Consider the following 12,096-nt stretch of genomic DNA (forward strand, 5'->3'; position numbering starts at 1 on the left):
ACCATCAACAATACTAACGAAGCATTGTGATAATGAATGACATAACAGTTTTAATAATAGTTCTGACATTCCAGGCTCCATCTTTTTGGGTCCAGGAGATTCAATTTCATGCTCAAATACACGGGTACTGTACAATTTTGAAGCTTTGTCTCTCTTTCTCTTACGACATCTCAAAGGCAAATATTAAACTTTTCACTGAACCACATAATTTGAAACCTTAGTTTAGTTACAAGTTTCTATGCAGATTTAAGTTAGACAAATTAGTAAAATTTGACTACATTTACTTTGTTACTTTAAGTACATTTAGAATACAATCTTTGTACTTGTTACAGAGCATTTTCATATAGTGGTATTTAATACTAGGCCTACTTTTACTTAAGTGAAATAGGCCTATCTCTGCCTATATCTAAGGTAGGCCTATAGCACTGCTATAGCTTGCAAAGGTATAGCAGTCTCCTTGGACGTCCTCTTGGAGTGGTTTCCTGTGGTGATTTTCTGTAACATGTTTGTTGTTACAAACATGGTTGTAAAATGGGGTTGGAAGTGAGGTTGTTAACCTCACTTCCAACCCCCAATATGGAGGACTAGGGGTTGTCCTTTGAGCTGTCTGGCATGGTTGGACATGCCACTGTAATGGTTATTTGAAAATGTGTTTCAATGGGAAATGTGCATAAATTGAGAGAAACTAAGTCAATAGTCAACAGCGCCATCTTGAGGCCGTGGGCGGGCTATAGGGCCCCTCAAAATAATTGCCACGGTACTACAAATATTATCATTTAAAACAATAAAACAACATTGTCCATCCATCGTGATACATGTCTGCTGTGGTTTTAACCCGGCTGCCACAATTTTGTTTTATGTGTATATAAGGGCAAATCACTAAATGTATGGCTGAAATGCGGTTTCCCCCACCACCGTGTCGTGATGATCCACTCCAGCTGCACAGATTCGTGGAATTTCGTCAGCATTCGAGAAAGAACGGAAGTGTGAGAATCGGGTCAGTGTGTTTTCTTTTTCCTGCAAAGCAGCAGCGGGCTCGGGCAGGGAAACAGGCAGGCACGTCGCATGATTGCTGTCATTTTGGACTTCCTGATGTCCTAATCTACCTCTACACATCACACCGTCTCGTCTATCAACGTTACACGTGGTGAGTTGGTCGCCAACATGTTGTTTTGTTTCCACTGTTGTCAAGCTAGGTAGCTAAACGGCAGCTTCCTTCCGACGGTGAAGCTTATATGGACATGACATCTGAGTATAGTAGTATAGTGTACTGTACTCCAACCAATCCTCATGTGTGACACAAGTCATTTACAGTTTGTCGAGTCAATCAGGAAGACTTGCGATGTAGCGGACTGGACTTCGGCTACGTACTATATAGTCAGAGGAGAGTCTCTCTCTCTCTCTCTCTAACCCTGAAACATGACTGTCATGAATCGTCATGACTCATGTGTACATTGCATGGCTATCTCTCTCCCTCAATGTTTCACCTCTCGCTCTGTCATCTGTCTGTCTGTCTGTCTGTCATGCGTCGCGTCTGTCATCTGTCTGTCTGATCTCTCTCCCTCTCTCTCGTGGAGAAGGGCGGGGATTCATGTGCTTCTCGCATAGAGACGGGGCTGTTATCTTGTCTTTTGTAGCGATGGAGAGGTTGGAAGCCACATCTGAGCTGCAGTCCAGGTTGTCATCCCTTTCGGTTTCCTCTTTTCCTGGAATAGCATCCACGTACGGCGAGGACAGGCTGCTAGACAGGTAACCTGTTGCTGCTTCAAGAACCCAAACTGAGTTATTTGGAACAAAAACATTGGTTATTGTTGTTTTTTCCCCCAACATACTGTGTAATGTTACACAATGTTGCGTTGGGTGAAGTGTATGTTTGGTCGAGTCTCACTTTTGCTAAACCTTCTAATTGTCACTGGACGTCCGCGCGCAAAGCCCGTACTTCTCCGTGCATGTACAAATATATATCTAAATGGCTGAGCCTGTAGCCACGGATGTTAACTCGACATATCCACACCCTTTATGCACTGTATTAGCCCGTATTTTTCAATAGATATCAGTTTTAATCCCGTCTGCCTTAACGCCATTTTATTTCCGTGTTCACATCCTGTTTACATCGAGTGTAATACCGGTTTAAAACGGATGCTTCCCGCTACTACCACCCATTAAGGGAACAGGGAACTTCCGACAGAATCCAACACAGACGGCAATAAAACACATATCTATTGAAACGTACAGACTAATACAGTCCACACAGGTTCCGAATGTTGAGGTAACATCCATGGCTGCTGGCTACAGTGTCAGCACTTTGTTTTTGTGTACATGTACGCAGAACTACGGGCTTTGCGCACGGATGTCCAGTGATTTATAGTGGGTTAGAGATCAGACCAAGACTATCATAGATACGAAAGTAAAAGTCAGACTCGATAAAATGGATACAGGAAGAGAGCAGGCACTAACTCGGAAAAGTGGGCAACCTAAATCTCAATGTAAAATGTACTATTTTGTGCAAAATGTAAAAAAGAAAAATGTCTTTAGTAATGTACAACATCATCAGACTTGAATGTAAATGTCAAAAATATTGGCTACATGTTTTGTAGCTATTGTAGAAATATACCTTCAATGTTCAAATGTTCTAATCATGTGTATTTGATTTAATTTGTAATTTTTAACCAAATAGCCAATGTTACATCAAGGTGCCCACTATTCCTGTTGCCGATACACTATGATGGTCTTGATGCAAGCCTAGTGTAATAACTGCTGTGCGCATTAGATGGTAGCAATTATCTTATTTATTCATTTCTATTTGTTGTCTTTGTTACAGACTCCAGAATACAGACCTTTCACAGAGTTCTAGCACTTCCGTCAGCCAGCCCGATATGGACCATGAAACTAAAGACACTACGGATTCTAAACAACACATCGAGGGGGTGGGTACAGCTGTTTATGTGTGTCAGGTGACGAGCAGTCGGTGGTAGACGATAAAGCGCATGCTGCCAGCGCATTAGTTTATAACCACTTGTGTCCCAGCATGCCTATTCTGGGGGGAACATTAGCCAAAAATAGCAGATCTACAAACGTTTAGATCAGCTATTTTTTGTGAAGAGATTTTGAGAAAAACAAATCTGTCTGATTTTCTGTGTGTTAATGTCTGTTTTCAGGCTGATCAGGAGACTCCTGCTGAGCAGGCCCTCGAGGGAGTCTCAGAGGGGAACAGCACCGCTGGGAACTGCCAGCTCTCTGATGACATGAAAGGTGAGAAGCTGTGGGGTATTCCACCCAATTATATTAGCACATCTACGGTATGGAGTCACCCCACTCTGACACTGACACTCTGCATTTGGTCAAGACCAGGCTTTTCTCCTCAGATTTTGTAATGATCAATTCAATCTATTAGTCGGATTAACCACTTAAGCCCTATTCAAGTGATTGCCATGCACTCTTGAGCTAATATTTTTGAGTGGTGCAACCACTAGCTTACGGAGCTATGTGGGTGGCTGGCTGGCTGGCTGACTGGCTGGGTAGCTGGGTGGGTGCCTGGGTGGGTATGAGCACGAAAACAGCATGGTTGTTTGCACCCTGGGTGCGATCCTTGGGTCTGGAAACTTCTTTGCCTAATTTTACTATTTTGAAAATCATTTTTGAATATGTTCAACTAGCCGATCCAAATCGACACGTTGTGAGTTTGTAGATTGGCTAATTTATCCATTCAAAAAATTGTAAAAACCAAAAAAGAGTTTAGGGATAAGGGGTTTAGCATGGACGAAAATAAAGCCCCTTTGCTCTCCCACTGCCTCCATGAAGGAAGTATATGAATTTCATTAGAACGTGGATCAAAATGCAATATCCAGGTACCAGGAGAGTACCCATTTATCAGCCTCAATTCTATACTGTTCCAGTTCAAAAATTGTCTGCTCATTTCTTTGTGTCACCACTTCTAATTTCACTTGATTAGTTTGTATCCTGTGCGAGTTCTCTCTCCTGATTGGATCAAATTCAATGGTATCCTGACCTGAAAATGTAATTTCTGTTTACTAAAGAGCATATCAAAGTTTTATTGTTGGGTTCTTTTTTCAACTCCAGGCCAAATGCCACCATTGAAGCCTCCATCGACATGGACGTCTGAAGCAATCAAGGAACTGAAGGCCAAGCTTCGACTGGAGAAGGACAGCGTGGTGACCATATACAGAGGGGACATCATGACAGTACACGTTCCTACCGTCCCTGAGGGGAAACAAGTTTGTTGGGAGTTTGCTACAGATGGTTATGACATCGGCTTCGGTGTATATTTTGACTGGACTCCTGTCACCAGCCGGTCTATCACAGTCCACATCAGCGAATCGAGCGATGACGAAGATGAGGATGACATTGAAGGTCAGTGCGTGTCGGCCGCATGTCATTATCCTAAAAAATGGCAGATCGACAAGACCTAGGCTTAAGTGGTTAACACTTGATTCTGTCACAATTTACCAACATAAAAGTGTGTAGATATGTGTCTCTGACTGGTATATTTGTTAGTTTTCTTGAATTGTTGGTATGTGCTTTGTGCTGCAGGGCCCATCAGTAGCGGAGATGTTGAGAAGGGCTCCAAAACAGTGTCCAACTCCAACCTTGGTGAAATCTTGCCCGTCTACCGCCAAGATAGCCACTTGTTGGTGCATGGCGGCAGTCATGAATTCCCTGGTGAGGGCACTTACCTCCTGAAGTTTGATAACTCTTACTCACTTTGGAGAAATAAAACACTGTACTACAGAGTATATTATAGTGCCTGAGAAGAATCCTATTCCCTATTGTCTATGAATGTATGATATACAAGAACTATGATTCTAAGAACTATTTTTTGATTCCACACATGGTAAAAGAGAGAATATTATCTAATGGTTAGCAATAGGCACATCTATTTTTTACCACTATCGGCTTGTATCGCCCCAGGGGCCACATTTTGAACGCAACATGTCCCACTTACCGATACATATTTTCTAAAGCATTTCATATAATATTGTATATGTGCCATGTCTCCATGTATGTACTGTGCATTTAGATAAAGTGTCTATCATAAAGTAAATTATATATTGTCGTAAGCCATAACATTTCTATTTTCTGAAAGCAGCGATCAGGGAGCCCTTGACACATGCTTTGTATGGGTCAGATGCACTGTTCTAAAGTCATGGGTGTTGATTTAACTCGCTGAGACAGTCAAGTCCTGAGTGTTCATTTAACTCTCCTTGTTACATTAACACTCAGCACTTGGGGATTGTTTTTGTTTCCTGTATGTTCCCCTTTTTATGATTCTTAAGTTCATTCAGTTCCTGTCATTTGTATTTATGCAACTGCATTCTTGCTGATTCTTTTCTAAAGTCTGTGTGAAATCCAACCATGTTTGTTTAATTTCATATAAATAGTGTGCACAGCAAGGCCAATGATTTATCCATGTACTTTCTTTGTGATTATTGTTGTTAAGACACAAGATAAAACTCTGTAAGGATGTTTAATGTGTTGGAGGAGGTTTTACGGGTTGACCAGAGGTTCACAACCTGTCTATTATGACACAAATAAAAGCCATCCCTTAACACGTGAAGCTGGTGTTATGTAATATAGATTCAATATTTACATTTGACTTGCCCCCGCTTAGCTTATTTGTTTTGAGTGAGGGATCTGATCTTAACCACAGTTCAGCCACAGGATGTCTTTCAGATTATTTCCTCAATGTTTTTTATCCACAAATGTAAATCAAAGTCACTGCATTTGTATATCCCCTGTGCATTGGACATATTTTGTAATGTCCAGTCCTAATTGGTCCTGATTTCCAAAATCAATGCTTTTACCTCATTAAATCACTTGTGTGCATGTTTCCAAAGATTTCTTGCTGATTTCCAAGGCTTTTGCTGCTAATGTTGTGTAGAATATAAACAACTGATTCAATGCTTCCCATGTCTGCTGTACTATATTGTTTTAAATGTTACATATGTATCCTGAAATTCTTTTCCATAATAAAGAGGAAAATTATTGTATAGTTTTCTGAGTTACATATGGTTTTTATTTTATTTTTTTGTTAGTTGTACATACAATACCCGTTTAGGGATGAAGACCACAAATTGTTTTTCAAAGAAAATATGCCCACTTCATTTGAGAAATGAAGATCTAACAACAGCATCAACTCTTATCCAGAATTAGAAGCTGCTCCAAGTTAGTCCTGTGTGTTTCCATTAAATTCTGACTGGGGGATTGATGTAATTGTTACAGAGCTGGTGATGAACACAGCTCTCCCTAAAGGCTGTAGGCAGCCAGCAACACTGAATCACATTTAGGCAAGGGGAGTTTATTATAGGACACAAGAGCATTAAGACAAAAGGCAAAAGAAACACAAAAATATAACTGATAAAGAGAAATAGTTAAGAGAATATAAAATAAGAATATGCAAACATGTACAAAAACTCAAAGGTTTGGCCTAGTAGTGATATAAAGACTGGGCAACAACTGCATTCAATAAAACCCTAACCACACCAAAGGGTCAAGACGGTTTTAGCGTTGTCCCTGCGGTGTGATATGTCTTGTTGCACGTTGACCCACGTTGACCCTAGTGATTCAACGCATGGAATTCAATGGCGCAAACCACACCAAACCGTTTGGACCCAAGGAGTTGCATGGTGACCCTTTGGTGTGGTTAGGGCTTTAAGGTTCACCTCAGGCCCACATAAATGGACTTCCATTGTTGTAGCTCAACTACCTATCCTATTGGTTGTTTAGAATGATTAGCGCAGGTGAGGCAATTATGGCCCTCCTACAAATAACACTGTGTAACTTGAGGTAGGTTGAAAATAACATTCATTGAGCTATAAAACCAGTCCATACTGCGTAGCTGTCGTCATGAGTCATTTAAACTTCTTCGCTCTTTGGTCCATTGCTAATGCTCCCCGCCAGTTTGTTGGGTAAGTAACAACAGCGTTTCAAAATGTGGTGGTGTTAGGTAGTAGTTAAACCTTTTCATTAAAAGTTTGTTCATACTGTATCTCTCCCTGCAGTAATTCCAAAAGGAGTTTACAAGTTCTCCTGCCACTGCCTCTCCCCAAATATTTGGTTATATTTGGTTTAGGAGAGTGGGCCTCCATAACATCCGTATGCGTGGAGGTTCTGGTGGGGGACAAGACCCAACAAATTGGGACACTGTCACAACAAAACAGGCAAGGTTGGCCAGTGGTTCTTAATGTGATTACAGGGGTCCCCAGCTGAGTTGGTTAATGGCATCAAATTCAATTAATCATTTTAGGCTATAGCATAGGCCCATGTGAGCACAGATGTTGCACACAGAAAATGGCTGCTCTACAAGCTCAGTGACACTGTTTGAGAACTGCAGTAGGCATATTTGCATTTAAATTTGTTTCAAATGAAGCACATGCACTGTAAAATCCTGAGGGTGTACAATTTTGGAACACAAGATTTGTCTGTTTAGTGTACACTGTACAGTTGCCTTTAAATTAAAGTGGCATGTTTGACTCCCAATAAAGCTGGTCTCTCACTTGGGGTGGTGATTGGGACCCTGCAGTTGTGGCAGCGGCGGAAGCGAGCCGAGGAGTTTATGGGAAGATCAAGCTTAAAGTTTGCAGAGAGGTAACATGGATATTCCTTTCCCCTGTATTGAATAATTGGCAAAACCTTTTAGATGATACAAATTGTATCTGGGCAAAAAAAGTTATTACATTTTTGTATATTTTTAATATATATATTCTTACTAACTTAAAGTATATTCTTAGTTTCATTGATTCAAGCTGTAACTCAATTGATTAATATGATCATTAAATGGTGCATTTATATAGCGCTTTTAACCAAAGCACTTTACATAGCTTGCATTAACATTCACCCTTTCACTCACCCATTCATACACCAATGGCGAAGGGCTTTCGAGATATTAAAGTGGAACCCCTGTCTGTACTCTTGGACACAATGTGTGATTCAATTGACTATTGCATTCCTTACACTGAATTCTGACCAACCACAGGATAAAACTGCCTTCATCAGCAGTACGCTAAATGAAAGCATGGGTATTGAGGCTAGCAGTACGCCAATGGTACAAGGCAAAAAACAGAGGACACCAATGGTACAAGGCAAAAAACAGAGGACACGTCTATTCCCAGAGCAGCAACTGGTAGATCTTTCCCAAACACTGGACACAACTCTGGTGAGCAGACTTTTTTTAAATATTTCTCTTGAACTTAATTGCATCTTAATGTAAAACACTGTTTCTCAATGTGGCATCCATCATTGAGGTGTTTTGTGAGTTAAATGATTGCTTGGTGGTACTAAATGGTACACCAAGTGTGAAATGGACCTGCAAGTCCATTTGTACACTCTCACTTAAATGAACATTCAGAGTTTTGCTGTAAAATTGTATCAAATGTCTGTCTGTGGCCTGATCCGTAATGATGCTTACACCCTCAAACATATATATATATATATATATATATATATATATATATATATATATATATATTTTTTACGCCCTGAGTCTTGTTCATTTGGATTTTTGTGTCCGACCGACCAGACATCTCCCACCTCGCTTTTGGGTGTTTTCCATTCTGAGTTTCAAGCTGACAGAACAACTCGAACCCATGACTCCACTTTGGCAAGTGATCAGCGTCTTACTTGGCCACGGGTAAGGAAGACTCCTGGTAAATAACATTTAATATTACTGTAGTCATGTGGGCTGAATAACTGATTCTTTGTTTTTGTCCTTCCATGATCCATCTATTTGAAGGATACGACTGCTGGAATTGCAAGGAGAGGCCAGACCATGTGGAGTTCAATTGAAGGCACGGAACAAGGTCCAAGCCCCAAGAAAATGAAGATCTTTGGAGGAACGAGAAGAAAAATCAAAGGGCATAAAGGAGATTCCAAACTGGAAAAGGAAAACCTTGTGGGTGCAGACTGTCTATCAGTGTGTCCATCAGCACGCTGGAGACATGGCATGTGTTTGACTGATCATCATACAGCCGTTGTTATTGGAGGGGAGACGTCGGCGACCAGTCAAACTCACTGCAAGGATTCTCTGTGGAAGCTTGACACAGGTCAGTTAATTTATATGATGGAAATTTCTTTCCCACTGGCTCGCGCACACACGGATACCAGATAATTCAACAGTCTTTTTCAACCATGTAAAAGACAACTAGAATCACAAAGTGTTGAATGGATCTATATTGCTAATGTTTGCTTGTGTGTATCGTAAGACGGCTACATTTATATATTTTGTTATATGGCTTTTGTATCTTCCTCAGATAATGATCACTGGTTCTCCATGAATTCCTCTGCCTCTGGACCTATACCACCTCCTGCCACTGGCCACTCTGTAACCTATGACCCTGAATCCAACTTGGTCTATGTGTATGGTGGCTTGGGGGAGGGACACAGATACAGTGACCTCTACATTCTAAATACTCTGAGCTGGAAATGGGAGCTTGTCACTGTGAGTTTGTCACAAAAGATAAACATTGTGGTTACTTAACTTTTCAGTACTTTAGTAATAGTAGCTAGCAAATGTTTCTATTCACCACTTGAGCCTGATTTATACTTTGTCTCACAACATATTGCATTGTGGAGGTTTAGGTCTGTTTTGGAAAATATATTTGCATAGTAACATGCCCAAAATGGGGACACTAGTGACGTTTTAATTTTTTTACATGCATATTCCCTCTTAGGCAGCTGGAAACATTCCTTCTTTGGCTCATCACACTGCAGTCTTCTACAACAAAGAACTGTATGTCTTTGGTGGTGTCCAGCCAAGCCGTGGTGCTATGACAGGCTTGACCAGTGACGCTCTTTACATCTTTAACCCAGAATTTAAACTCTGGTACAAGCCCATCATAGAGGGGAAACCACCTCTGTCTAGGCTTGGGTAAGTTGACACAATGTCATGAGGTGATGTTGCCATTTTATTTATTTTTAAGATTTGATAAAAAGAAATATGTATTGAGCAGGCACTCGATGACTCTACTCTCGAAGAAGCTGTTTATCTTTGGTGGCCGGAAGACTGCAACCTACCTCAATGATCTCCACGTTCTAGACCTTGGTAAGGTAGAGAGGCATGTCATGTTTTTCACAGCAATCCTTAATCTTCACACTAATTTGATCTTTTCTTTTTTTATTAAAGGTTTTATGGAGTACACTGCTGTGAAATATGAGAACATGCCACCACTGCCACGGGGGTGAGTATGTAATTCAACCTTGACAAATGCTATTGCAATGCCCATTTCCTTTCTAGGACCGACTTGCTTGTACTACATGGCACGCAGCTTACCTCACAATATGTCTGTTCAGTGACAAATGCACTTTGTTGTTTCGGAAATAATTGTGCCGGTATCTGGAGTTATTATTTTAACAGTGCAAGACATTGTATTTATATAGCACTTTGAGGTCTCAAAGTGCTTTACAAACAGTGAAAATATAAAACAGATTAAAAATGCTGTACAATTCAGCTCAAACAATACAAGCGTTGAATAGATCATAAATCAATAAAGTCAAGATGAACCTTCCACAAACGCCCCGTAGGTGTGGATCGCAGCCTATGGGGCGAGCTGTCTGGGATTAATGTTGAAAATCACAGGACCGATCAATGCCAAATATCTTGTGTTAGTAGGCCAATGAAGTAAATCCCAGATTTTATTTATTTTTATACTTTACTTGTGACTCCATATGCAGAGGTCAATATAATGTAATTAATCTGAGATCCACATAGTAGCCAAGCTGTTATTAGACCCTTGGTGATTAGTATAAGTTTTAAGACTGGTGTTGGAGGAATATTATTGACCCAGGTGATTTATTTTGACAGCTTCCATGCAGCACTTCCAGTGTCAAACAACAGGATTCTGATCAGTGGAGGCTCAAGTTCTATTGGAACTCTACAGGATGTTCATGTCTTCAATATAGGTGAGGATTGTTGCTTAACCCTTTCTCTCAGATGGCAGAATACTGTATACTGAAAGTGTTAACTTTCAGAGTCTAACATTCCTGATTTTTACAGTCTAATTACTCATTGACATAATAATCCTGATTTTGCTACTTACTCCTTGTGTTGAGCATATTGTTGTCGGGCAGAAACCTTGTATGTCCAAAATGTGACCGTTCTCGCAATGTGAGCTTGTAGATCGGCTTTTTGCTATATTTTGTCATGATGAAAATGGTAAATGGGGCATTTATTAAACAGAAGAATATGAATTGGAGATGATATATATATACTGCATGTCTTAACTAAACAATTCGGTCCGTTAGGATTTTAATTATGGTTTTAATATACTTGACAATTTATAATCACAACACTATTCATTTTCTGAGTCGCTGGGTTTCTTGTATCAATAGCTGATGTATTATTTTAGTAGACTGTAACACTTTATTTTCCTTCTCAGACACCAACATGTGGACTTCATTAAAAGCATCACCTCTTGGCGCCAAACCTCTTGTTGGACACAGTCTCATCCATCTGAGCACATCCATCCTTACAGATGATGAGAAGCGGAGGCGAAATGAGAAGTGGAGGAAGAACAAGCTTGTGGATATCGAGTGCAGGGTCTTGGTGTTTGGCGGATCAGATGGCTGTGGACTATACAATGATGCCTTGAAGTGTCATATAGAGATTCCTCTATAATTATGTAGGCTATTATGTATTTTAGTGTTTTATTGTTTTTATCTGATTTGTATGAAATAAAATGTACAGTACTTTTAACCTGGAGTGATGGATTATTGGATAGAGAACAAGAGGGATTTTTTTTTAAACTAAAGGACATTCATTTTAACATCTCAGCTTTTGCGTGCACCCTGTTATATTGGGCTATAAGACTAATTGAAAGCACGCCTGTGCTTCTGGTGGTTGACATCGTCTATGCATGAGGGGATAATTTCATGCATTAGGACAATATCGGGAACCAGGGATGTGTTTTCAGTGATTCTAACATTATGTTGAATGGGACTCTGTTCAATATATCTGGGGTGCACTGGCACCCAGATGTGTTTACGTGAAATACCCCTTTCAATTAAGCAGGCTAGTTGGTCTTTTGGATGGACACAATAAGGTGACTTGCCTTATGAAAGTGCATGTTTGGCTGGATAATGGTT

At 40.3% G+C, this 12,096-nt stretch overlaps 2 protein-coding genes across 3 annotated transcripts; both read left to right on the forward strand.

Moving 5' to 3' along the window:
* The first annotated feature begins 911 nt into the window (after positions 1-911).
* Positions 912-6,013, forward strand: tmed8 (transmembrane p24 trafficking protein 8). 2 transcript variants are annotated; one of them, XM_083791769.1, is made up of 6 exons: positions 912-1,147; positions 1,581-1,749; positions 2,822-2,927; positions 3,159-3,252; positions 4,081-4,371; positions 4,552-6,013. In XM_083791769.1, the coding sequence occupies exons 2-6, from the start codon at positions 1,592-1,594 to the stop codon at positions 4,767-4,769; spliced, it is 867 nt and encodes a 288-aa protein (XP_083647895.1). In that variant the 5' UTR covers positions 912-1,147; positions 1,581-1,591; the 3' UTR covers positions 4,770-6,013. The 2 variants fall into 2 exon arrangements, with proteins under 2 accessions (XP_083647895.1, XP_083647896.1); XM_083791770.1 differs by having other exon boundaries at positions 1,638-1,749.
* A 2,772-nt stretch (positions 6,014-8,785) lies between these two features.
* LOC310877643 (uncharacterized protein) lies at positions 8,786-11,629 on the forward strand (the record flags this gene model as incomplete). The annotated part of the gene is made up of 7 exons (XM_083791592.1): positions 8,786-9,059; positions 9,267-9,454; positions 9,687-9,883; positions 9,966-10,057; positions 10,139-10,193; positions 10,817-10,914; positions 11,391-11,629. 7 exons carry the CDS (start codon positions 8,786-8,788, stop codon positions 11,627-11,629), a joined length of 1,143 nt encoding a protein of 380 aa, XP_083647718.1.
* Positions 11,630-12,096: the final 467 nt, after the last annotated feature.

The sequence above is a fragment of the Protomyctophum parallelum genome (assembly GCF_964188405.1).
Source record: "Protomyctophum parallelum genome assembly, chromosome: 20".
NCBI lineage: Eukaryota > Metazoa > Chordata > Actinopteri > Myctophiformes > Myctophidae > Protomyctophum > Protomyctophum parallelum.

Excerpts from the sequence above, each read along its gene's own strand:
- tmed8 (XM_083791769.1), top strand. The coding sequence starts at position 1,592 with ATGTGCTTCTCGCATAGAGACGGGGCTGTTATCTTGTCTTTTGTAGCG. Across the intron at positions 3,253-4,080 it reads GCTCTCTGATGACATGAAAG|GCCAAATGCCACCATTGAAG; the intron begins GTGAGAAGCTGT and ends TTTCAACTCCAG. Across the intron at positions 4,372-4,551 it reads AGATGAGGATGACATTGAAG|GGCCCATCAGTAGCGGAGAT; the intron begins GTCAGTGCGTGT and ends TTTGTGCTGCAG.